Here is a 26,848-nt window from a genome sequence, read left to right on the forward strand (position 1 = left end):
AAACCGGGGCATGGGCATTGAGGAACACGAACATGAAAGTTCAGACAGTGCCTAGCTAGCACAGGACTGTCTCAACCTTACCTTGGCGGCGCCCTCAAAGGAGTCTGAGCAAGAAAAGTCACTCAGCAAGAGGGCAGGGCTTAGGGGAGCACCGTCAGGGAAGTTTTGACTCTTTCCCTCAGACCTGTGAGTACCAGCTACCTCGCTGTTAGTCAGCAGGACAAAATCCTCTCATTCCTCTGGGCTTCATTCTGCTCTTGCCTGATTTTTAGGTTTGAATACTTATTCCTGATGAAAGGGAATGATAAAATGCCCCCAAAACCTTGTCCAGGGTCGGACAGAGGATCCGACGGCTTCTGTTAGCACAGAAGTGCTCCCTATGGACCGTCCAGGCTTTGCCTTAGTGCCAGCGGTAGCACTTAGATCAGCTGGTTCAAGCCTGTGGCCCTGTGCCACACTGCACCTGGTGAGTGTTCTTGGGGACATGCCCCTCAGCAAAGGGCTCAGGGGACACTCAGTGGCCACAAAAACTTAAGAATATCTAAGAGCAGGCCTGTTCTCTACATAAACTGTTAACCTGAGGCAAGGGGATCTGCTAAGATGGTGACTTGGGTGGAAAGGAAGGGCTGGGTCCCTCCGCTGGGTGTCTCCCCCAGCTCCTAACGAGAAGAGAGCTCCAAAAGCCGCAGGCTCCTAAGTAAGCCAAAGGGGCCTCCCTGAGGCTGGGGGAAGCCAGGAAGTGAAGTAGGCATGCTGTTGGTGGGTCTGAGCCACATGCAGCGAGAGGAGGGCTGGTGGGATGGGTGGCAGCCAGGCGGCTGGCTGGCGGGCTGGCTGGCTGGCTGGCTGGCTGGCTGGCTAGGAGGCGTAAAGCGAGGTGAGCTGGGGCCAGCTTACCCTGAAAATCCCCCTCACACGTATCCAACACTGCGCCACTCATGTCACACAGCTGCAAGAACATAACAATAGGATTCGGAGAGAGGAACAAACAGGATGGTGAAACACATGTAACAAAAAACACTGCCCATGTCACAGTCCCAGAGAGGCCACACCGACTACAGATCCTGTACCGTCAGAGACCTGCACATACAGGACACACAGTGGTCTGCTGTCCAAACCGCAGAGATGTTGGGCAGGGTATTACTTGAGTAGAAGGTCACAGACACTCAGCCCAGGCTAGGGAAGTGACCTTCTATGCGTCACAAGCTACAAGGCACTGCCCCTCCTTGCCCACTGATACCCACCTACCACTTAGTCATGCTCTTTTCTGCTTTCTTGAGTGACATTGCTGCTGTTTCTCCCATGTCTTGCAGAATGGGCTACCTTGTATCCCTGCCTGGGAGTTGTTAGAGTACTGAAGGAGCTGCCCCGTGAGCTGCCGCTGGCCAAGGCCCACTCTGAGAACAGGTGTCGCTTTCCACAAGGGTTCCCCTGGGTCCCGTGCCCCTGCAGCACTCTGAGGTTCAGGACGCTTCCTAGGTTTGACTGAGCTACAGAATGGGTGACAGCAGCTGTGTATTCAACATTGATCACTTCCAAAAGTACAGAAGCCAGGTTGCCTGGTGGCTCTTCCCATGATGCTGCAGCTCCTGACCCACCACAAAGACTTCCTATTGGCTAGCATTTTCACTGACAGCCAAGAGCTGGCCCCCACAAACTGACTGTCATCTCATTAGGGAAGATCATGTCAAGTTCTGTGATGATATGGTGGAGGAAAGAAAGCAGTGTCTGAGCATGGTCCCACTGTACCCAAGTAGTTTGGTGGTCTTTGTATGTATATGGCACATGATACGTGGGGGCATATGGTTTTCTTAATGTGTGTGCTGGGGATAAGCTCAGGTAGAGCAAATAGTCACCCAGTTATGCCCCAGCATCATGGTATGTGGCTTACACATACATTATGGTATGTGGCAGTGTGTGCATGTCTATGTCATGTGTGATGTGTTTGTGCGTGCTATATGTACATGTGTATGTGTGGTATATGTGCTGTGTGTGTGTAGGTAGGTTTGGTGTATGTGTGAATATGGCATGTATGTGTGGTCCAAGTATGGCCTATATATTTGTGTGTGCTGCATGTGCATGTAGTTCATATGTGATGTATGTATGTGGGTGCTAAGTAAACATGTAGGTATGGGGCATCTATGTGTGTGGTATACAGATGTGTATGTGCATATGGGGGTGTGGTGTATTGTGGTGTACTGGCTTGTCAACTTGACATGGCCAGAGTCATCTGGGAAGAAGGAACTTCAATTGAGAAAATGCCCTCACAAGATTAGCCTGTGATACATTTTCTTAACTAATGATTGATATGAGAGAGGGCCCAGCCACTGTGGGTGGTAGCATGTCTGAGATGGTGGGCCTGGGTGCTGTAATAGAGCAGGCTAAGCAAGCCATGATGAGCAAGCCAGTAAGCAACACTCTTCCATGGCCTCTGCATCAGCTCCTGCCTTCAGGTTCCTGCCTGGAGTTCTTTTTCCAGTTTCCCTAGATGATGGACTGTAAAGTTAAAATCTGAGATATTTGATTGTACTTTGGCACTCCGAGACTGTTAATAAAGTTAACCTTGAATCAGGGTGGAATCAACAACTAGCTGACTGGAATTAGCCATAGAGATTTTGGAGGATGCAGAATATGATATGATAGAGAGGCACAGGAAAGAGTAGGGAGGGGCTTAGGAAGATCCCAGGGCCCCTTCAATCTGGGAAGATAGAGAAAGAGGGTCAGCTGGTCATTCCTCTGCCACTTGCTTGATCTATCAGATTTTTTACCCCAATGTCTGACTCCTGAGTTTTTATTAATAATAGAACAATTTAGACAAACGCTTCACAGTATGTATATGTGTGTGTTGTATGCACATCTGAGTATTTGGTATAAACACGCATGGTACATATGGTATAGTATACATAAATGTGTGCCGTGTGCACAGATGTATGTATATGTCTATATTTGTGGTATATGTATGTGTGCTGTGCATACTTGTGGGTGTGTTTATTTAAGTGATGAGTGTATGCAAAGGATATGTGCTTTCTGTGTGTGCATGTGGTGTACGTGTGTGAGGGTATTTGTCGGTATGCAGTGTTGCTTACTGTGTCTCAAGCTGCCTCCCCTTCTGCTGTCTGGGACAATGCTCAACGGTGGTACTCAGGCTCTGTCTGCCCTATGAAATGAGCCAGCTCTGTTCAAGGACTCAGCCCAGTACTTTGCTTATCTTCCTAAATAAGGAAAATGATCATAGCACACGAGCAGCCACCAGAGAGCTGCCCCTGGCTTTATAATTGTATAAGGCAGGTGACTGGGAGACGTTTTCAAAATGTCCCATTTCTACCACGGTGAGCTGTATTCACTAACTGTAGTTTCATTTGCTTATACATTTCCCTGGGAAGACAACACCTTTGTTTTGCAATTGTGGGTTTGATTTGCCGCTGGGGGAATTCTGGTGAGAGAAGAGGAGGCATGTTCTTCTGAAGGTGACCCATCCCTAATATGTATCTGCAAATAGATTTCCCTAGCAAAGCTTATTTTTCTACTCAGGAAAAGCCTCTCTCCTCCAGATAGTATCTGTACTGTTCACTTGCTGGGCTCTGTCTAGGCGAAGGTGACACCACCTCTGTGCTTGGATGCCAGCCTCTCTGGAGGTCTCATTCCAAAGGGACTCAATCCCACCAGCGGAACGGAATCGGATCCCTAAGCTGGAGAAGTCCCAAGAGCTCGCCTGCACATGAGCTGCTCTCCAGGACTGCTTTCTTCAGGGGACTTGTGGCCAGAGGTGACCCTGTACTCCTGCCCCTGATGCACGGTGCTAAGCTTCACGGGAGCCCTGCAGACAGCCCACAGCCTGCATACCTGTAGACATGCTTTCCCCTGGTGACATGCCGTCTAGCATGGGGTTCTCCGTGGACTGTGGACTCGAGGCCGACAGGCTGACACTGGGCGGCTGAGGAGGTGGCAGGGTGGGCCTCTGTCGGGGTTTAGGGGTGGGCCGAGACTTGGCTAAAGTGCTTGTGAAGACAGAGGGAGAGGCTAGGGGAGGGGCTGAGGCAGGAGAAAGCTGGCCAGAGGCCAAGGAGTACCCTGGAGGGTAGCTCAGTCCGTAGGGTGATGGAGTGCTCGGTGGAGTAGGAGACAGGCTGACGGGGGAGGGCTGGCCAGTGGGCTGGTCGGAAACAGTCCCTGGCTGCCCAAAGGGGACCTTGGGAGGAATGGGTGCCAACTTCTTTGAAACTGTAAGAGAAAACACAGGACAAACGGCTATTAGGGAAGCCCACTAGGACGACAACTGTTAGTGTGTATCCTCATGGTTGCTGGCTGCCATTGCTTCCTCCTGTGATGCCAAAAGCAGCCAATGAGCCTTTAAAAATGAATAGAGAGCGCCGAGTTTTCTTGACTTACCACTTGCTGCTAACTTCTTGCTCTTCCTCTCCTTACTGTATTCTAAGAGTGTGTCAGTAAGATTGGCTCTACTGGAGAAGTTTCCAGTTCAAGGTGTCACCACAGGGCTGCTCAGAGGTACTTCCGAAGGAAGTAAATGGCCTTTGAAGCTGTGCAGTGACCTTGGTCTCCCAGTGATAAATCCTCTGGCTACAGACAACCCCAGCCCACACTGACTCAGACCCCCACTTAAAGCTTGTGCACTGGCTGCCCAGGCTTTGGTTTGTAATCTTTGAGTTAACAGATAGAATAGCTTTTGTATAGCAATGGAACGCAGTGTATAATGACCAAATTATAGTCATTACCATTCCCATGTCCCCAAGTGTGATTACTTCTGTGTGCTGGGAACTTGCCAAGACTTCCCTAGTTCTTTGGAAATGGCTAATTAATTGCTGTATATGGGGCTATTGTTACCCCACTGTGCAATGGAACATTTGAACTCCGCCCCTCACAATTGTGACTTGGTAACTGCACACATACCCCTTCCTAGGCTGTGGCCATGGGTCACTTTCTTTTACCTCTTTTCTGTCAAGAATTGTACTCTCTGGGTGCAAGTATAGATGGACCAATTGTAATTTTCTCTTCTGCAGTGCTGGGGAGTAAGGAAGTGGTCAAGCACTGAGCTACACCCCATGTGGCTGCATTTTTAAAGCACACCACTGCCCCAGCTTCTCTGAAGTACCCCTATTTTCTCCTTAATGTACTTAATCCTAAAGGATGCCTGCTACCTTGAATTGAAAATGAATGGTATCCACAATGGAGTTGATCCACCCAGGAGATCCCACTGATAGGCAAACATCCCAAGAACATGAACATGGGTCTTCAGAGCTGATGGGTGGCTGCCAATACATGACTAATGCTAGAAGGAACTTATTTAAGTCCCCAGAGAGGTCCAGTGGCCTCTAACCCACCTTGCCCCTCCCCATACCCATTCCCTCCATTGAAAGGACAGCCATCCTGAGGATAATCTTATTTCATAGTCTTCTCTCCCCTGCAGTGCAGATGGGAGAAAGCTAGGCTCTGCCAGCTTGGGATCAGGGGTCTCTCTTCTGCTTGCTACTGCATGCCTTGGGGGTGATTATTTTAGCCTCTTCTAAAAAACCAATAGGCCCCTTTTGTATAACGTGTAGAACAATATTTTCTCCATAGCAGTGTGGGAATTCACTGGGTTCATGTGGTGACGCATCATAGCATCATGATACATTACAAAAGCTCTGCTCCCCATCCATCTCACACTGACCTGATGCATGTGTGGTCCATTCCCTGGTGGGGTTGGGGAATTTCTCAAAGCTCTAATGCTGAGACTAGGAATGATTACTTAAGCAGAAGTTTCCAGAGGCCCTAGATAATGGGAAAACATCCATCTCTGGCCTAAGAATGGTCAGAAGAGGAGACCTACCTTTCCGGAGGGTGTGAGGACTCTGGTCTGCAGGAAGCTGGCTGGGGCTGGCAGCCGGCTGTGGCCCCAGTTGCGTCCCTGGACAGGCTGTCCCCTGGATAGAACCTGGACTTCCTTTCTGCCCAGACCCTGGAGACAGCTCCTTGCTTTTGGACACACTGAAACAAACACACAGGACAAGGGGACTCTGAAGCACAGTCAGCTCCAGCACCGATCTTGCTCACTGCAGTTCTAAGTGTCTGGTCCCTCCTTAACTATCACTGCTTTGTCTCAGTCCCTTCTCAAGGCCTTTGATGGTCTGGGATAGGTGATGTGACCGTCCCTTCCTGGAGTATTGATGGTCTGGGTTCCACTATCAGCTTGGTATTTACAACCAGCATCTTCTGCCTTCTAGGGACCAATGAGCAACATGGAGCACACATGTGGCCCCTTTGTGTGCTGACCTCAACCAGGGAAGTCTAAGTCATTCTGAAACTAAACACCTGGATCTCCTTGTTCCTTCCATCACCATGGGATACCAGAGTCAAGAGGGCTTCCTTCCTAGGGTCATTGTGTCCTGCAAGGACCGATGACACTACCTCTGTTGCCAAGCCTCTGGCGATGGCTCTCCAGTCAAGGGGGACATGTCTAACTTTTGCAATCATCTGTATCAATGAGTGGTACCCTCCACAGGAGTGCCCCTGAGAGACACCAATGTACAGTAGCCCTGGAATGCCTTCAGAGCCCAGAGGATCCAGGGATACCCTCCACAGAAGTGCCCCTGAGCAGTAATGATGTACAGTAGCCCCGGAATGCCTTCAGAGCCCAGGGCGTCCATCCTCAGGAGTATTCCTATGGCACAGATATACCACACTGCATCTCTTCTGTAGGATGGAAAAACAAGTGATGCAGATGAGTGCTGCAAGAGGGGACCATCTCTGTCAGTCTGGTCACGTGTCTCTTCTGTCTAGACCAGCTTGTCTGGACCACTGTTACCAACCTCTACATCTCCAAGCTCGCCCTGCCCTGTCTGCAGCTCCCATGGACCCAGAGTCCTGCAGGTGCACAGCCAGTCAAGGCCTCTCTGAGCCTCAGTCAGCAACCACTCCAGCACACCCAGTGTTGGCTGCCCCTCCCAAAAATCTATGATGTCTGTTTTTTTCCCTGTCACTTTCATATTTTGAAATGGAATTATGTTCTACTTGTTAAAGCAAGCAAGCAATAAAAAAAAAAAAAATCTGCAATCCAATTTAGGAACAGTCTAAGTTAAAGGCTCGGGCTACTCCACACCCCCTCCCCACCATGGCTGGTCGAGGTGTGTGTATCCCCAACATAGCAACAGCTGCCCAAGCAGCCTCTCGAATTCCCTCTGGTTGCTGCATGAGAAGAGAAACAAACCACTCCATGATGCTGCTCCCACTTCCAAGTCTTGTCCTCTGCCTGGGCCTTACCAGGTACGGTATCCTTTCCTTACACTCTGGACCACACTTCAGTGTTGACATCTCCTGTCAGTGGAGCATGGGATGTAGGGCAGAAATCCTACATTACTAGCTTTAGGTAGAGCAAGTTCTAGTAATGTTCGCTGAACTGGTGGTGGAACAAATGTTCCCTTTCTTCTCTGAAAGGCAATGCCACGAAGGTCACCATACCCTGAGTGACTGCCACCTTTATACCTCTGGTCGACACTAATTTTAGTAGTGTAAACTGCCCCTACAAACCTAAAGGCAGAAGGAGGGAGAAATGCTGACATCCTAAAGTTCAAACCAGGGAATGTATGCAGGTACAGGAAGAGGGACATGGAGGGTAGGAAGTCCCCAGCAGGTTCTGGAGAAGTGCCACCTTCTATATCTGCTTTTGGGGATGCTGTTCTTGGAAAGCCTGTACTTCATATGGTAATCCAGGGCAGGTGATGCAGATGACTGGGTGCTGGCAGGATGCAGAAAGCCAAACATGAATGCTTAGGGGGGGGGTGAGCAGATCCAGGAGGCCTGGAGTGGGAGCAAAAGCCCAGGCACCCCAGCATACATGCCAGCCTTCCAGGGCGGGGGCTGGCCTTACCTGGGGCGCTCAGGGGTGGGCTGCAGGCTGGCACCTGATGGAGAGAGTGTAGGAGCTGGAGTGGCAGGGCTGTCTGGGACCTGCTCCGGCAGGGGTGATGGCAGGGGCGCAGCCAGCTCGGAGGGTGGGGCGGGAGGCTGCATGGAAGGCGGGGCGCAGGATGCTTTCCGACCAGCAGAGGAGCCTCTTCGAGCCACCCAAGATGTGTCCATGACCCTCACACCCATGCTGGCGAGGGACACAAAAACATCTGCTTACCCACATGTGACAGGTGACATGTTCCCTCCCCCGTGAAGCAGAGACATTCAAGCAGTCTGTGTAGGAGAGAGCAGCAGGCTTAGCACCCTCCTGGGCCCTGGGAAGCAATGCCCACAGTGGAGGGGTATGGCTAGCGACGTTCCAGTGCCTGGGCTGCTGGGGACCAGCCCGGGCCTGGCACGAGCAGCCCTCCTCCCACAGTGGCAAAGCACAACAGGGCACAGCCAACAGCTTGGGAGTCCACAAACTGTGCTTTTTACCCTCTGCCAAAGCCAGCAGGCCCTGGGATAATGGCCCCCAAAGCATCCTGGGGTGTGGAACTCAAGCTGTCCTCAGAGCAGAATGTGGCCTACCTGGGGAATGTGGGGGGACAAGGGAAACATTCTTCCCATGTGAGATGAAGGTAGGTGAGACATGGAGAGAAAGCACCAGTCTAGGATGTGAACCAACCAGCAGGAAACTTATAAATACATCTTTTTTTTTTTTTTTTTTTCAAGGTAGGTTCTAGCCCCAGCTTTGCTGCTGCTGGGTAGGTATCCTCTCAAGGCACGACCTCTGTAGGCCACAGCTGCTTATCTACATAGCATGGAAGGAGCTGCTCATGCCTGTGGTCCCTCCAGCTCAGAGTCTATTTTGATGATGGACACATAGCTCCAAATCAGTCGGCCAAGCAACCAAACATGGCACATTCACCCTCTTGCCGAGCTCACTACCACACAGCTTGCTTGCTTTAGGAGACTGCCAGTGGCCTCGTAGCTACCAGAGGATACTGTACCTTTGGATTTTCCTAAGGCTGCAGGGACAGAAACATACAGATATTAGTGCCGATGAATCTACACCTTCCTTTGGACACAGAGGTGGGGTGTCCGCACAGGTCTCCTGTGCAAGGGCTCGTGTTGGGTGACAAGATGACTGACTACTATTAGTCTCTAAGCCTCTCCTTCGTCTACACAAGCCACAGTCGTGCAGGTGGATAGAGGAGAGCTGTGGAGTTGCCAGGGCTATGGGTGCTGGACTCATCAGAGAGCCAGACATCTGCTTGTTTTTAAGTTGCATGGACACAGAAGGCAGTTAGTACCCCATCTTCTGCTCCAGGGGGACCTGGACCAGTTCAGCTTCAATGACTAATACTAGAACTCTAGTATGGGGGAGACACAAACTTTAGTACAAGGACAAGCCACACTCCAGGGCATACCCATCTCTAGTGCTTATGTGCACAGTAGGGTGAAAATAAGAGAACATTCATGTGTTCCCTCTCTCCTTGTCTCGCTCAGTGGTCAGAGGCACTGAGCTATTACACCATGGAGTCCTACCTGTCTAAAATGGTCACATTTATGTCGTAGAGGTGCAACAAGATAAAAGACCAGTTCAAATACAGAGATAAGCTGTAGCAAGTGGAATAGATCCTTTAAGGACACAGGCCTGTTGTAAGGGGTGTGGGGAAGGTGCTACCCAATAAACTGAGGCTTCGCCAGCTTCCTGAACCTTTCACACCTAGTGCCATAGCTGGCATCTCTCAGGTCCCCTGATGGCTTCAGGAAGGCATCCTGGAATGGAAGAATATCTTTTCCCAGGACTCACTGGCTTTTGTCATCCTGAATGAGCACCTTCATAGGGCATACAGAAAACCTCGGGAATGTCATCAAACTTGGGCAGGGGGAAGTGTGTATCCCCTGATAGTCACAGCAGACCAAGGAGGCTCAGCAAACTATGCTTTCTGGCCTCAGAATTTATCAGGACAAAGTGGGAGAAAAGCGTATCCTTGCACAAGGGGATGGAGCTGATAATACTTAGCTGCAAAGGTCAGGGAACACAGCAGACAGGTAGCTATAAGAGTCTGGAAGTCCCACACCTCTGCTCTTCCTTGCCACATTCTCTTCTGCTTAGAAGGGCCTTCCCTCATCAGGAGGGCAAGCCCAGTCCTTAGAAGCAGTGCTGTGGGAAAAGCTTTCTCTTTCCAAGGGTGGCTTCCAATACTGGGAACCTCAGACCCCAAACTACCCACTGATCTGGTTCAGCCCGGGTACCAGCCCTGGCAATTATGACTGGCTTTGCCAGCAACTGAGAACTACAAGCCGAGTGCACACTGCCACCTTCACCAGAGGCTGCTGAACTATACCAGTTACCCCTCTACATGTCGAAGAGGCTGATGGGTAGAACATCATATTCAGTGAATACACATACCATGTCCAATGATGTTTTCAAGTAGTTATAGGAATCTTGAGGTGACTCAATGGCAAAGGTAGAAGCTATGCTCATGAATACCTAAATATTCATTCACACTCAAAGGAGCAAGCTGCTAATTCTGTAAGCCTGAATGTCCAGATAAACTCCGCCCAAGGCAGCTATGACAAAGCTGTCCAATAGGGGCTGCACACAGACAAGGGGATGAAACCATGAGTCTGAACTGACAGTTCCCAAGTCTTTGCTCGTCTTAAAAGAGAGATCAGAGCAGACTCCAGCTGGTGCTGCTGTGTTGAAGGATAGCAAGCTGACTCCAGCTGGTGTGCTGATAGAAAGCCAAAGCCAAAGTGGAGGCCCCAGCACCTCCAGGACTCTCCCTTATGAAACTTGAGGGGTCAGCTTTAGAGGAGGGGAGCAAATACCAGGTTAGGCGGAGACCTTGAGAAGCTAAGTTTGGGGAATCTATGGATAGGAGGCACAGAGCGAGCCCCAGGGAGGGCTTCTGGAGCACTGTGCTCTGGCTCCTCAGGGCCTCTCCTGGAGAAGCAGGAAAGACTCCAGGTGTGGTGCATGCAGACTCTGAGGGTCAAAGGTGAGGTGCTGGGTTCCCCGCTGGTAAGGTAAAGAAGCACCAGCCAAAAGACCTGAAGTTTGTCACTGCTCCCCACGGGGATTCATGTGGGTAGGCCAGATGACAAGTCTTCATTCCTCTCTGCCTACTAGAACCTTCCATCTATTTCTTTGTTATCCTAGGCTTTTGTGACATAAAGCAGAGGCTGGCCTCCACCTCCCACAGGCTGGCATTACAAGTGTGTGCCGTCATGCACAGCGCAGCACCGTTTGCATGAGATCTGCTATAAATCACACTTTGGATTTTTCTAAATGAGACTTTTAACGAAGAATAGATTTTGAGATGACCCACGCCTCCAGTCCTAGCTAGACCAATTACTGACTTGTCTTAACTATTTTCTCATAGCCCGAATGGGGCAAATACCTCCATGAGGGTAACTTTTGAGGGTAACCTGGCACACCTTCATAGCACCGCCTGGGGGCAGAAGCAGCAGGATGGGTTGTGCATGCATGAGAGATGGTGCTGTGGTTTGCGGAGGGCTATAGTGTGTCCTCTGAGGATGTGGTAAAAGATGCTAGGAGCTAGTACTCAAGGTGATAGGTTCACAAGCGACACTATCCTCAGAAGGACCCGAGGAGTTTCTGATGGGAGCCTGCTTCTCACATGAGATGTTATAAAAGGGCAAGCATGATCCTCAATCCTCTTTCTGGCTTCCTGTCTTGCCGTGTCATCTCTTGCTTTCCCAGGCACTCCTACTGCCATCTGCCATGGGATGCAGCCAAGGGGACCTTCACTATTGCTAAGCCAAGGCTGGCACTGTGCCTTGGAGGCTCTGAAACTATGAGTTATGTAAACCTCTTTTCTGTACCCAGTGTGGTGATTTGAAAGAAAATGGACCCCGCAGGGAGTGGCACTATTAGGAGGTGTGGCCTTGATGGAGTAGGTATGGCCTTGATGGAGTAGGTATGGCCTTGATGGAGTAGGTATGGCCTTGATGGAGTAGGTATGGCCTTGTTGGAGTAGATGTGGCCTTGATGGAGTAGGTATGCCCTTGTTGGAATAAGTGTGGCCTGATTGGAGGAAGTGTGTCACTCTGGGGGCAGCCTTTGTGGTCTCATATATGCTCAAACTATACCAGGTACACAGACTCCTGCTGCTGCCTGTGGATCAAGACATAGAACTCTCAGCTCCTTCTCCAGCACCATGTCTGCCTGTATGCTGCCATGTCCTGCCATGATGATAATGGACTAAACCTCTGAAACCGTAAGCCCCAATTTAATGTTTCCCTTATAAGAGTTGCCATGGTCGTGGTGTCTCTTCACAGCAATAGAGCACTGGCTAAGACATCCAGCCCCCAGCATTTATTTATAGCAACAGAAAGTGAACTAATATAAACACAAAGTGTGTCTAAGAAGAGGTATGCCCAGCTACAGAATGGTATTTTATAAGGTGATAAGGCAGAGATGTAGCAAATGAGAATATATCTTGTAGAAGGAGCCTAGGAGCTGGTTTGTACTGCTTCTGTGACATGATGACTTCATATACTCTTCTGTTCAAGGCAACAGAGGAGGCTTTGGAGGCAGTACATTTTGGCACGAATCCCAGACTCGCCAATTGTTAGCTATCCAATACAGATACAGATGAGTAACCTTTGAGTAGCCTTTGTAAAGTAGGAGTAGTCCACCCTCTCTCCCTTGGGTGTGTTTATAGAATAATAAACATAAGACTCCCAGCCCTAAGGAGACGAGGCACAGGCTGAGCACCCTTTGTCTGAAAATCTGGCATGCAGAATGCTTCAAATCCCAAGGCTTTGTGAGCTGAGGGGAATGTCAGAAATTCTACCCTTGACCTCGAGTGCTGACTTGTACTCAAAGCACAGGAATGGGAAAGATGCTGTGTAAAATGACCTTCAGGATATATATATGAAACGGATTTCATTTTTATTCTTGGGTTGCACCCCCAAGATGTTTCAAGTGTTTAAACGTATACTCCAAATTTTGAAATATTTCTAGTCCTAAACTGTTTTTTTCTCTTTTTTTTATTATTATATTTGTGTTTTAATTTTACACATCAGCCATGGGTTCCCTTGTCTTCCCCCTTCCCGCGCCCACCCCCACATTCCTCCCATCCCCTCCCCTCTATTCCCATCTCCTCCAGGACCAAGACTCTCTGTAGACTGCTGGCAATGGTCGAGAGAAAGCCTGATCTGACCTAGTCTGGTGATCAGATGGCCAAACACCCTAAACTGTTTTAATAAGGGACACACAACCTTGAGGAAGAATCAACAGTGGTAATGTCCTGTCACTCCAGATGCCAAGTGCATAGAATTTTAAAAAGTGTCTAAGTGGGTATGATGGCACACACCTTTAATGCCAGCACTCAAGAAGCAAAGGCAGGCGGACCTCTTAGTTCAAAGCCTACATAGTGAGTTCTAGGACAGTCAAAGCTACATGATGAGACTTTGTCTAAAATAAAATAAAATGTCTGTTTAGTAAAGGGGCAGACTGTGTTTATTAAGGGGTGAACTGGGGCAGACAGCATGAGATGGAGACACTGGGAAGAGGCCACCTGGGTTTAACATTTGACATCAGAGTTTCTCCTTCCCTACCAATAAAGAGTGAAGTAGGGTGACTCAGGACCCCTCTTCCTTCTATCGCTTTGTCCTGTAGGGCTCCGGCTTGTTAGACCAGTCAAGATGGATTTCTGAAGAAGGGAACCTGGTAGCCTAATAGAAGACTCTAGAAGTACGGAACTAAGATTAAGGGGGAAGTTCACACATCCCCGCCTGGCGTGGTTGGGATACGTGTCTCCCAAATGCCTATAAGCTGAAAGCCTGACCTCTGGCCATCTGCGGAGATGATGGACCCTTTAGGAGCTGGTCTCATAGGATGCTAGGTTACCAGCAGCGTGTCTCAGAAGTGGCTATTGGGACCCCCCTCCTCTTTTCTGTGCTTCCTCTGCTATGAATTTCTATGTAAGCACTGAGGCCCTTAAGGCAGTAGGGCCCAGCAATAGTTTCAAGCCTAAAGCCATTATCTACAATATGCTTCCCTCCTCCTCAGCTGACTCTCTCAGGGATTCAGTTATTTTAGCAGAGATCCGACGGCTACATCTGTACTTTTCAGTGCTCAGCCCTGGATGGTCAAACTGTCATCTTGGCTGAAAGGTTCAGTGGAAAACAAGCTGACAGAGGACAGGGAACCTGGCTATGAAGGGTCACAACCTTCCTGCCTGAAGAAGGGTTTGTAAGTTAGAGAGAGCCCTTGATGACTGTCAGGTGTCATTGGCCAGTTTGGCTTTGGTATATTTTATGCTCGCAGAGTTTAGCTCAAACACTTGGCATTGTGTAGATAGACAAAGGTATCAATCAAGTACTTAAGAGGCAAGGAAAAGGCTTAGTCAGGATGCCTCAGTGGCAGAAGAGTAGGTCCAGGCATGCCACTACTTTAAAGATTTATTTTTTATATGTATGTGCTCTGTGTGTGGCACATGTGAGGTGCCCATGGAGGCTGGGAGAGGGCATTTGAATCCTGTGGAACAGGAGTTCCAGGTGGTTGTAAGCTAGCCAGCCATACTGGGGATTGAACTTACGTCCTTTGGAAGCGCAGCAAGTGCTCTTGACTGCTGAGCCATCATCCTTCTAGCCCTAGCGTACTGCTTTGCTACCTTAAAGATGTGGGGATGTCACTCCAGGGAGGCTACCTAGAACACGGGACCCTAGGAAAGACACAGGGATCACCCAATGACAGAGAAATGGATGAGATCTACATGAACAACCTGGATGACAGTGGGAGTAATGAAGGGCAAGGTTTGAGGGAAAGAAAGCTTAGGGGAGCAGGAGGTCCCAGCTGGATCAAGAATAGAAAGGGAGAAGAAGGAATAACAGACCATGATAAATGATGACCACATGAGAACAGGAATAGGCAGAGTGCTGGAGAAGTCCCCTTAAATCCACAATGATACATCCTCTGTAGACTGCTGGCAATGGTAGAGAGAAAGCCTGATCTGACCTAGTCTGGTGATCAGATGGCCAAACACCCTAACAGTCGAGCTGGAACTCTCATCCAATAACTGATGGAAGTAGATGCAGAGATCCTCAGCCAGGCCCCAGGTGGAGCTCCAGGAGTCCATTGTCGAGAAAGAGGAGGGACTGTAAGAGCGTGAATTGTTGAGACCAAGAGTGGAAAAAGCATAGGGACAAATAGCCAAACGAATGGAAGCACATGAATTATGAACCAAAGGCTGTAGAGCCCCCAGCTGGAGCAGGCCCTCTGGATAAGTGAGACAAATGAATAGCTTGAACTGCTTGGGAGGCATCCAGGCTGTGGGACCAGGACCTGTCCTTAGTGCATGAGCTGGCTGTTTGGAATCTTGGGCTTACACAGGGACACTTTGCTCAGCCTGGAAGGAGGGGACTGGACCTGCCTGTACTGAATCCACCAGGTTTAAATGAATCCCCAGGGGAGTCTTGGCCCTGGAGGAGATAGGAATGGAGGGGAGGGGATGGGGGGAAGATGGGGGTAGGGGCGGGAGGGGGGAGGACAGGGGAACCCATGGCTGATGTGTAAAATTAAAACACAAATATAATAATAAAAAAATAAAAAAAAATTTTAAAAAGATGTGGGGATGTCACTCAAAAGTTGAGACTTCCTGACAGAGCTGGTAAATTGAGCTGGCTGCCAGCTCACTGCTCCCTTGGGATAGATCCCACTGGTACCTCCATTTCTCTCTGGGGGATGCTTGGACTCTGCACCAGCTACATTCCAAGATTGAGTGTCCCCAGAGAGATAGGAAGAACCTATAAGGCTAGTCTCAGAAGTTCCACAATACACCTTCTGCCCTCAGCCAGGAACATCACCGTGGCTAGCTCAGATGCCAGTCAAGGTCATTGAAACGCCAACACTGAGCAAGGACAATAGAGTGTCTGCTGCCATCTTTCCCAGCTTGCTGGCAGCCGCAGTAAAAGGTTGTATTAGGCTCCTGGAACTGTAGTGAAAAGTGTCATGAAATTGGCAAATGACATATAGAAACATACAGCTCTGGAAACAGATTCCACATTCTGTATCACTATGGTGCCTTCACCAGCAGCGCGGCTGTGGCCCCTTCAGGGGCTCTAGAGGACATGTGATCTATTTCTGTTCCAGCTTCCGGTGTCAGCCAACCTTTAAATCTCAGCTCAACCTTCACAACTCTAAGCAGTGTAGTTCCTGGCCTCCTTCCTATAAATGATGTCCTAGAGGGACCGTTGAGAAGCCAGTTGAACTTTCTACTTCAAGATACTTACTTTAATCATTCCTGCAAATACTCCCCCTGACCCATGCCAAATAAAGTAATATATACAGGTTGCAGATTTGGACACCCTATCTGTGGGTGGCCATCATCTTGTGTGTCATGATGAAAACCACAGATGTGAGCTCTTGACTCTGACCCATGACTCACTGAAGACATTCTACTTGTGGTGTTATGAGTCAGAAAGGCTTCATGACCAGACCCTTGGAGAGCAAGCTGCTTCCATGACATCTAGGATTTAGAAGGCATTTGGCCCAAAAGATGCTCTTGACACTAACACAAAACTTCCCACTTCTGCCCAATTTTATCCAGTCTATCTGTCAACTTTTCTGATTTTATTGATATATATATATATAGTTTACAATTTCTTTTAATCTTAGGCAGAATCTTTCTACAACATCTATTTAATGTGAACATTTCAATGGGCAATTTAAAAGACTTTAACATTTTTCTTGAGCTATATTAAGAGCTCAGAAATGGGGACAGATGTTGAGAATTAGTGAATATTCCTGCTAATCAGTGGATTGAGAATGTCCTCCTCTCCCTCAAACAGCAAAAACTCCTCCTCCTTTCAAAGTTCAGAATTGACCATTGAGCCTAGAAATGTGTCACTGGGCAATTTCATTTTTGTCTGAACATGACAGAGTATACTTACAAACTCTGCTGGCTATGGCATCATTAGATACATAAATCTCATATGACAGTCATGTATGTGACCTATCAATGCTCAAAAGTCACCATGTGGTACATGGCTGCAAATCATGCCCTGTCAGACAGCTCTTTGGGAGTTAGCTTAAACTATGTTTTCCATTTTATTTGCTGTGGATTACAATTTTAAAACATACAGTACATTTTGCTTCATGTATTGCCATAATACATAGGGAGTTTAGATGGTGGAAACAAAATTCTGAGTTTATAAACTTATAGTGTGTGTGTGTGTGTGTGTGTGTGTGTGTGTGTGTGTGTGTGTAAATGCACCATTGCACACGTGTGGAGGTTAGAGGACAACTTGAGAGAATTAATTCTCTCTTTCCATCATGTGGGGTCTGGGGATCAAACTCAGGTCACCAGGCTTAGCAGAAGTGTCTATACATACCAAGCCTCACATAGGCCCCAACCTTAGATCAGCAGGGCACACAGACTGTACAGTTCATTCCCAGTGTACCGAAGCTATAGGACCTCACCAGAGAGGTGGCATCAGCTTAAAATGCCATTGGCCAAGCTGTTTGCCACATCTGTATGTACACTGTAGAGGTCAGCAGACTTGGATGAGCCCAATGGTTCTGTGGTGTTCTCTGTGGCTGGGCCAGCACCAGCATCTACCTGGGAGGGCATCCTGAGGGCTGGGTGAGGGGTCACACGGGGACTGGGCTGCTAGCAGCACCAGCATCCACCTGGGAGGGCATCCTGATGATTTGGCAAGGGGTCACATGTTGGGGGTGGGGTGGGGAAGACTGGGCTGCTGCTCAGAGTGAGCTTTAAAAGAAACACACACCAATGTGCATTCCTGTTTTCTGTCTCTCCCCAACTCTAGTTTTGCTACTTTTTTGGTAAAGATTTCTCCCTTCTATATTTGAATATCTAAGAGTTTCTACTTTCTCACTCCCTGCTAGGTAGTGAACAACACAAATGCACACATATGCAAATAACCCCATGCACCTCACACATTGTCTGTGTTGAGCAAGGTCACAAGCAGGGACAATAACCCACTGAGGACAACTGCCTCCCCCCCACCCCCCCACCCCCCCACACACACATACACACACATCACAGGACACAGTCTTAGGGCTCCTTTGCAAATTCCAGCCCCCAGTGCCAACTCCCCCATAGGAGGAGGAGGAAGGACAGTTTGACTCCCACTGTCCCACAGGTCCCCCAAGGGCCTTTTAGCATCTGCCTTTGCAACACATCCTGGTGGTTCCTGGGGGGGAGAGGGAGATCTGGCTGCTTTAGTCCCTATCATCTGAGTTCCAGACACTCTGACTTGGTGCTCTGTGGTCCCGCCCTGAAGGACCAGTTGTAGAAGTGATTGCATGTGTGTAGTTTTTAATTCCTAGTCACTGTTTACTTAATTGACTGGCTTGGCAAACCACGGTAATCCATGCCTGACACCCTTGGCGGGCTGGACTCTCATCAGTCCAGAGACTCTGTGGTCCCTGGGTGGCCGCTCACCATGACTCACTGGAGTGGGTTATATAACCTGCTTAGGCCTCTGTTGCTCACTAAGGGGATCACATGGTGTAATTAGGCATTATGTAAACTGGCTTAATGGGCACATGGAGCAGCTGCTTCTCACACTCACCCACTAAGCTGGGTGAACTTGAACTGCATTCACATACGCAGACCCTGAGAAACAACCTACACAAGCTGTGTATGTGAACCACTCCTAGGTTTCCTTTCCTTCCTCACAGAGAAACTTATTCATTAAAGGTGCTGTGTACGCAAGACAGCCCACTGCTCAGCCCACTGTTCAAGATGGCAGGTCAGCAGGCCTACAGTTAAAGTGAAGGCGACCAAGAGGTGGGAATGGCCACACATATATCCGTGTTGGCTCTTTTTGGAAAGACTATACTACTGAGCTCTAACTTTGCACAGGCAAAGCATGAATCGTGCCACTGGGCTATACTCCCAGCAACACATCTGTGTGTTCTGAGTGAAAATAAAAAGTTTATGGGCTGGGGATGTGGCTCAGCTGCCCGGAGCCTTCATCCAGCATGGACAAAGCCCTGATTTCAATCCCCAGCACTGCAGATACACATCTAAAATCCCAGCACTTGGGAGGTGGAAACAGGAGGATTAGAAGTATAAGGTCATGCCTGTGAATGTGGACAGTGTGTGACTAGCCTGGGCTACATAAGACGACATCTCAAAAAGAAAAAGAAAGTTGATGATTTGTACATGAATTTCCTTCATTGACCAACATTTCTTTATTTGCTAAGAACTAATCGTACCGATGGCAAGCAGGTCAGTTAAGAAGGCTGTACTTACCCCTGGCCCACAGAGAGGCAGGCCAAAGACACCAGTCCCAGACAGCACAGACAAAAGCATAGGGATGAGGTCCCAAACGAACTGCTACACGCCACCTCCAGTGCCATTAATAAGTACAGCCTTCCTGTCAATCCTGGTTTTCTTAAATACACCCTCCCCCAAACCAATATTTCCAATGCTGAAAAAGGGACTCCAGCTCATACCCATCCTTCTTGTAAAACTCCAGCATCATGTTGTCGGTAGCAACACTGAGGGGCCGGCGGGCCTGCTCTGGCTGGCGCCGGTCAGCAGGGTCCATGTCTGGGGAGGGCATTGAGCTGTAGTTGGCGTTGTGGTTCACGTGGACCGGACTCCCGTAACTGCCTGTGATATTGAACTCTATCTCTGCAAGGAGAAAGGATCAATGTATGTGACCTCTTGGTAATGCCCCCCTTTCCTGGGTGAGAGACGCTCACGAGTTGCCTTGAGAAACATTCACCCTCACAGTCTACACCAGCTAACCTAGTGATATACTGACCAGCCAGCAAAGAGACTATGTGATCACCAGAGTGGCTTGAAATAGAGGAAGATCAGGTCAGCCGTGATTGCTGAACGATGATGCTGGGATCCCAGCCTTAGTCACTTTCATCCTCACACAAGTTAGTGGCAATAAGCCCACCCTCAACATGTACTACACATGACATACAGGATCAGTACAAATATTATTACACTTGCTGTCTCTGTAAATTGATCACCGCAGAGAATCACGTGTGCCATGACACTTCCGTGGCTCGGAACATCTTGTAAATTCCCTGGTAGAGAACTGTATCAAGTACCTAATTTTGTACCAGACACAAGGAAAGTAACTCACTGCCTTGGAGCCCTGTTTCTATGCACTGGGGGGCAGCTCAGAGAACACCATCTGAGTCGGGGGAAGGCCGAGCTGAGGCGATGCCTGAGCCCTAAACTGCAGGGCTTCTCCACCCCCTACCACATGCACACCTCAGGCTCAGCCACCCTCTGCACTGGGAAAGCAAGGAGTTTGGAACTGAGGGTCACTCAGCTCTCACCCAGTTTCTTACATTTTGTAGATGTAAATAAACCATAGTATAGATGTTGTTAGGTCAGGAGAATCTATGGATCTGGTTAGCAGAGGGCATGGACACCTAGGTGCCAGAATGTCTCCTCTGAAGGGATAGAGAGGGGAGCACCCCAGACTCTACTCCAATGCCTGGTAGGTGTGTTCAGGAGGAGTGAAAACACCAGCCAAAGCCTGGGTGCAAACCCCTGGCTTCACAGGCTCCAAGACCACAGTGACTTCCTGTTCCCCTCCTCTACTCCTCTGTCCCCTCTCTGTGAGTGCTGGCACTTACCCCCAGGGAAGAACCAGTCTGCGTGCTGGATGATGGGCTCGATGATTCCGACAATCTGCAGTGAAACCGTGGTCATCATCTCGGTGATGTTCCTGCAAGCAGAGCAGGAGAGAGAGGTTGCCAGCTGAGGCAGAGGGACAGCTCTGCTAAGCTCCACTAAGCTTGAGAAAGGACCCTGGCCTGGAGTTCTGCAAGCCCAGACCTGTCAGCTGCTTCCCTGAAGCTTGATGAACACTATCCCTCCTGGTGATCACGCAATATCTATAAATGCTTCTTCAGCCCAGGGGAGCATGTCTGCTTTTCAACTCAGCTGCAGCTTGTAGATAGCCCAGCATCCTTTCAGGTCTAGATGCCAGGAGCTAGCCTCCATGCCTCCAGAGGGTCCAAGAGAGCCTGCCTTGCTTACTGACATCATGTCCCTTGCCCTCTTCTGTCACCCTCCACACTGGGTTAGATTCGTCAGAGAATACCTTCCTCAGATCCATAGCTCAGAGTCCATCAGCGATAAAGAGCTGCAGGGAATTCTTTTCCTTCTCCTGACCCCAAGAAGGAGTAGGCCACAATAGACCTGGAGCTAACAGACTGAGATGATCCAGGGCCCAGGCCCCCTGCCCTGCAGCCCATGCCTGGCACCCTAGAGGGCTTCTCCTTCCTGTACTCACCCCTCTGATTGTGGCCACAGGAGGTTGGGTCCCAGGACAATTGCCATGTTACTAGGAGTCATCTTGTTTACATCCTGATATTCAGACAGTTTGGATAAAAATTTGATCAAGTACCTAAAAGGCAATGAGATGAGTTGGGCTTCACTAGAAATCATTACTAGCCTGAGTCCTGCAGGACCTAATAGAAACGTCTCTTGTGTAGGACGTTCCTGACAAAGAGACTCATAGATCCAGCAATATATGAAGAAATATCCCACATCAGGAAATGGGAATCCTGGATTCTCTTCCCCAAAGCTGACAGACCCAGAAGTCACCCAGTTAGATGCTCACATCCACTCTAGTGAACAACCATTAAAAGGCCCCATCTGTCTTTGTGCCTTAGTACCAGATGATCAAGGTGTATCCATCACCAAACCGTCACCTCCTGTGTAACCTCCTGTCATCCTCTCTGTGTGACCAGTGTCTGTGGTTATCCACAGGCTGGGCTGTTATTACCCTCACCCAGGCTTCCTAGAAAGAGCCAGTGAAGATAGAATATGACCCAGCAATTCCAGTGGTAGGAATACACCCAAGAAAAATATGCCTGTGTACAAGCTGCCTAAAAAGCACCCAGAGAGGCATTATGTGTAGTAGCCATAGAGCTGAGGCCACACAAATGCCCTTCAAGGAGTGAGTGTATTTATGTAGCATGTTAGGAAGACATAAAAAAAGAATGAAGAATTGACATGTTCTGTCACATGGATGAGCCCTGGAAATATGACAATCAAAAGAAGACAGACACAAAAGGCCACACAGTGTAGTTCTACTTCATTACATGAAATTTCCAGAATGGGCAAGTGCACAGGCAAAAAGGTGGATTAGCAGTTGCTGGGCTGGACTGGGAACTGAGTTTCTTTGTGGAGTGATTAAAACACTCTAAAATCAGACACTACCAACAGGTGCACAACTCTGCAAATGGAGCATCAGTCCTAAATGTCACCTTTAAAATGGGTACTTTAGTTTTTAAAAAGATAATGAAGAAGCTGTGAACAAGGTAAACACCCCAAAATGGCTTGGGAATGTCACACTGAGAATATCCCTGTCCTTCCAAGAGGCCCCAGGGGTGTGTTTTCTTCTGTGCTCCTACAAAAGGCTTCTGTCCTAACTCTTGGGTCACAACAAAGGAAGCTCCTTGGAGGATTTTAACTCATCTCCTGACAGGCCAGCAGTCAGCGCACCTGCCTTTGGTGAGCCAGTAGTCAACATCCTCTTCCTATACTAGCTCTATCCACAGCCACTCCTGCTTAGGTCTCAACCTCTGAGAAGCATCCTAGGACTGTACTAGGATGTGGGATCTCTGAGAACATTCAACCTGGATCCTTGTCAGTGGCTGAGGGTTGAGGTCACCAACATGTAGTGAGTTGTGCATACTTGACTTGGATCAGGATATTTTTAAATGCAAATTTTAATGAAATATATCTACAGGTCACTTTACCATTTGTAGGTGTTGTAGAATATTATTTTAAGGTGTGCTACTTTTGTTTATGTTGCATTTGTTTAACTCTGTGAAGCTGTGTTACTGTGCCTGTCTAAAACACCTGATGTTCTCATAAAGAACTGAATGGCTAATAGCAAGGCAGGAGAAAGAACAGGCAGGGCTGGCAGGCAGAAAGAATACATAGAAGGAGAAGGAGCCAGAGAAGGAGGAGGACCCAGGGGATGACCACCCAGCTACACAGCAAGCCATGGAGTAAGAAACAAAGAAAAGTATCCAGGAATAGAAGAGGAAAAGCCCAGAGGCAAAAGACAGATGGGATAATTTAAAGTTAAGGAAAGCTGGCAAGAAACAAGTCAAGCTAAGGCCAGGCATTTATAATTAAGAATAAGCCTTGGTGTATGATTTATTTGAGAGCTGGGTAGTGGACCCCTGCAAAGAGACAAAGAGTAAGAAAACATCCAACAGCATGTAGGCATACACTGAAGTACTACAAGCTACATCCGCATTTCTAGGCAACCATGACAACCGTCTATCTACCTCCAGGACCACTTGACTTCAAATGGAGACTGTACACATTGGATATTAACCCCTGCATTCTCCACTCTGCCCAGCCCTGGTAACCACCTTCAGTACTTGTGACTCCAATTACTCTCAACACCTCCTATACATGGAACCAAATTTTTTCATCCATGTTACTGTAAGGACCACAATTCCACACCACATTGGATTTATCCATTTATCTGCCTAGGGACACTAAGGTTATTTCCACTTTGGCTACTGTGAATTTCACTGCTATGAATGTGGGTGCATCCATATCCAGTCTCCACTTTCAGTTCCTTTGGGCATATGCTCTGAAGCAGAGCTGCCACATCATATGGTAATTTGGGGTTTAGAGCTTTGAGAACAGCCACACCACTGCACAGGGAAATGGGAATTATCAGGCAGATGGAAGCAGAAGTTGAAGCTGAAGATGAAAATCTGCATCCTAAGAAACAGGGAGGAGAGGAAGCAAGCAAGAGAGAAACAGGCAAGGGAAGGAAGAGAAGCCAAGAGTAGGGAAGGTCTGCAGCAGAGAGGGGCAGTGAGAAGCTAAGTGGTTCCAAGAGAAGACAGTCACCACCCTGCCTAGGACTAGCTCAAGGTCATACCTGCCTCCTTCAGCTTCAGAGTAGGTCAGCTAGATGTCCATTAACCTCAAATACTGTAAGAGCGTGTGCAATACTCCTTGTTCTTCACAAACTGAAAAACTTCATAAATTAGCCAATGGCTGTTGGGTAGCCCCTGATGACATGTGGCGTCTGTTTCTTTTCTTAGCAGCAAAATCTTGTCCCTGCCTTACCTCACAGGCTGTTTGAGGCTTAAAATGGACCATACATGTTCATGGAACCATGGATGCTATAGGATAACGATGTATGATCCTTTTCATGTTTTTTACCCAGGGAACAAGCCAGCTGGGTTCATGTAAGCCCAACCTACTTTCTCCACTCCCCACTTACCGGATGTTGTTATGATTGGCCTTGGGCAACTTCTCAGAAGCATTCCAGAGAGCCTGGAGTCTCTTGTCTTGCTCCTGAATACTGAGAAATGGACAAGAAAAGCCATTGGTTGAACACAATCTGCCGCAGCACCAATCACCAGTCTCTGTAACCAGTCACTGTCATGGACACTGGAGTCAATGACTGCAAGTTATTATAATTAGATACATGTGGCTGTTATCACTTCCCCTCCGATGCTCTCCTTCAGTCCTGCCCTACACTATTTTAACAAAACTTCATCTGCATGGATCACAGGTCTCAGGTGAACGAATAGAACAGGTTTACAGTGAGGTCACAAGGCCAGACGATCGTGGAGGATAGGACTTTGGGGCTGTTGGGAGAACACAGGACACCAGCTGGGGGAACTTGACCCTGCTGCACACTTCAACCTGCAGATCATCAGCTCAACAGACATTTCTTGCTGCAATTAAATTCCTCCATATCCAGCATAAACTAAATGTTCCACAAATAACATGAGTAGTACATAGACATAAATAAATCCAACCTTTGAAACCTAACTTCAATGAGTGAACCATTTCCACTAGCTAAAAGGTTTTCTATTTCATATATAACAATTTACTCTATGAATTTAGTATCAACTGTCTCAGAATTAAAAGCATTATTTATAGGACTAAGTTTTTTTTGTTTTGTTTTGTTTTTTGTTTTCCGAGACAGGATTTCTCTGTGTAGCTTTGCGCCTTTCCTGGAACTCACTTGGTAGCCCAGGCTGGCCTCAAACTCACAGAGATCCACCTGCCTCTGCCTCCTGAGTGCTGGGATTAAAGGCGTGCGCCACCACCGCCCAGCAGGACTAAGTTTTATAAAAATTTACACCCAGGCCTATGTGATCAGAAAAGTCTGACTCCAGAACAATCTTTTCTCCCGAAGATCTGAGGAGTAAAAAGCAGCAGAGTGAGGGAGTCCCACACCTACGAGACAGCCATCACCTTTACATGTCTCTGCTGGGTGCTCCTAGGATCCTCCTACTGATCTTGACCAAAGTGAAACAAATTCTCTTTGCCCCTCATTTCTGCCTTGAGATAGAGGCAAGCTACCTCTGCAAGAACCTTCAGCTAAAAGCTCCATTTATGAGCAGGAAGGAACAGGACAGATTGATGCAATGCCTGGTCAGAGTGGGCCTTGATCTGGACCCTGTGAGTAGCCCTTCAGCTCCCTGGCCTGGTGGGAGCTCTGACCTCTGTGAGCAACAGCTGCCTCACAGAGCTGGTGCAAACAGTCTGAACCAGCATGTGACCCAAGTGCCACTCATCCCCGACCCCGGCCCTGCTGCTGCTGGTGTATGCGAGGTTCTCAATCCACATGAAATAGTGGCACTGTGGCTGCCGCCACCACTGCTGTCCCTCCGCCCCTTGTGAAGGCACTTTCTGTGGCAGCAGCCCCACGTCCTCTTCCAGTCTTCAGCTTTTCAGAAGGTGACAGTACTGTCTGTGGCAGGTCACCTCTTTGTGCTAACAGCTGGCACTGCTGTGCCTGGCAGAACAGATGAAGCTGGAATGGGGCCACGGTGCTCTAGCCATACAATCAAAAGTGAACGGTGAGAACGGGGACCAGTTTCCTAAAACAATGGTCTTGTAGGAACCAGGCCTAGGAAGGCCAGTGTTCCTGAGCCGGTCGGATCACCCTCTCTGCCTCACCCTGTGAGGAGTCCCGTTAAAACAATTACTTTTTGTTGTTTCTGTCTCTTTGGGTGTTTCTGCCTGCAAAGCCACCCCCTCCTCCTTCATTCACTGCAAGAACTCAGTCTGCTCCGTGGAATCAAGTGCTGCTCCATTAGGAAGTGGAAAAGGAAAGCTGTTAGGGTTTAAGCTGAATATGATACCTGACCTTTCAAGGAATGTAAGTCAACAGACATATATTAGAATGAGCCCCTCTGTGCCAAGAACAGCTCTATAGGCTGGGAAGAGACCCTCAGAGGAGTTCCTAACCAATCAGCTATACCAACCACCCTAGACATTCACACTCTCCCTGGTGCAGAAGCAATAGAGCAGTGGGAGGGAGGCTGCCAGAGAAGGCTTCTCTGAGGCGCTGACATTTAAGGTGAGGCAGAAGGTATCCGTGAGACAGAGGTCTCGGAGAACAGACTATCAGAGGACTCAGCCAGAGTGTCTGTCCTGAGGATGGCCCCTTAGCCTTAGAACCCTGCATCCTCCTCCAGGACATCTCTCCTAAGGATGGTCACTTAGCCTCGGAACCCTGCATCCTCCTCTATCTCGGCACACTCTACCATGGAAGTAGTTTGTTTACCAGGTTCCCAAAGATGCCTCCTAGGTCCCAGTAAGTCTGCATTAGCTTGGTAAACTCTTGTTTCTAAAAATATATTTTATTGATATTTTCACTATTTCATACACGTATACAATACATCTTGGTCACATCTATCTCAACACCGCATCCCACTCCCCTGGGACTCTTCCAGCACATCCCCTCCCATCATCATGGCTCCTCCTTTTTATTAGTCTGCAGTCCACTGAATTCAGTTAGTTCATCCTGCTGGAATGCTGACTCTCTTGCTGGCCCGATCTTATGAGGTCTTGTATAGGGAGCCATAACCACAGTGAGTTTTAAGTCCAAGGGCCACGTCCTACCCAGAGGCCAGCGATTCACAGTGACCACGTCCTCCCTCACCCAGCTTATATCCTTTCTCCTTCTT

The 26,848-nt window shown here is 48.5% G+C and overlaps 1 protein-coding gene across 4 annotated transcripts in view; it reads right to left on the bottom strand.

Moving 5' to 3' along the window:
• Positions 1 to 26,848, bottom strand: part of Arhgap44 (Rho GTPase activating protein 44) — a 177,756-nt gene that overhangs the window by 2,415 nt on the left and 148,493 nt on the right. The window contains exons 13-21 of one of the 4 annotated variants that reach the window (XM_036197134.1): positions 24,142 to 24,222; positions 21,169 to 21,282; positions 20,507 to 20,598; positions 19,358 to 19,538; positions 8,898 to 8,915; positions 7,865 to 8,092; positions 5,828 to 5,985; positions 3,844 to 4,221; positions 898 to 949 (exon numbers count right to left, since the gene is read on the bottom strand). In XM_036197134.1, coding sequence (XP_036053027.1) covers positions 942 to 949; positions 3,844 to 4,221; positions 5,828 to 5,985; positions 7,865 to 8,092; positions 8,898 to 8,915; positions 19,358 to 19,538; positions 20,507 to 20,598; positions 21,169 to 21,282; positions 24,142 to 24,222 — 1,258 coding nt within the window. In that variant the 3' untranslated portion in view covers positions 898 to 941. The remainder of the gene's footprint in view (positions 1 to 897; positions 950 to 3,843; positions 4,222 to 5,827; positions 5,986 to 7,864; positions 8,093 to 8,897; positions 8,916 to 19,357; positions 19,539 to 20,506; positions 20,599 to 21,168; positions 21,283 to 24,141; positions 24,223 to 26,848) is intronic. The other 3 variants (XM_036197132.1, XM_036197133.1, XM_036197135.1) reach the window with 3 other exon arrangements.

Source organism: Onychomys torridus, chromosome 8, assembly GCF_903995425.1.
Source record: "Onychomys torridus chromosome 8, mOncTor1.1, whole genome shotgun sequence".
Taxonomy (NCBI): domain Eukaryota; kingdom Metazoa; phylum Chordata; class Mammalia; order Rodentia; family Cricetidae; genus Onychomys; species Onychomys torridus.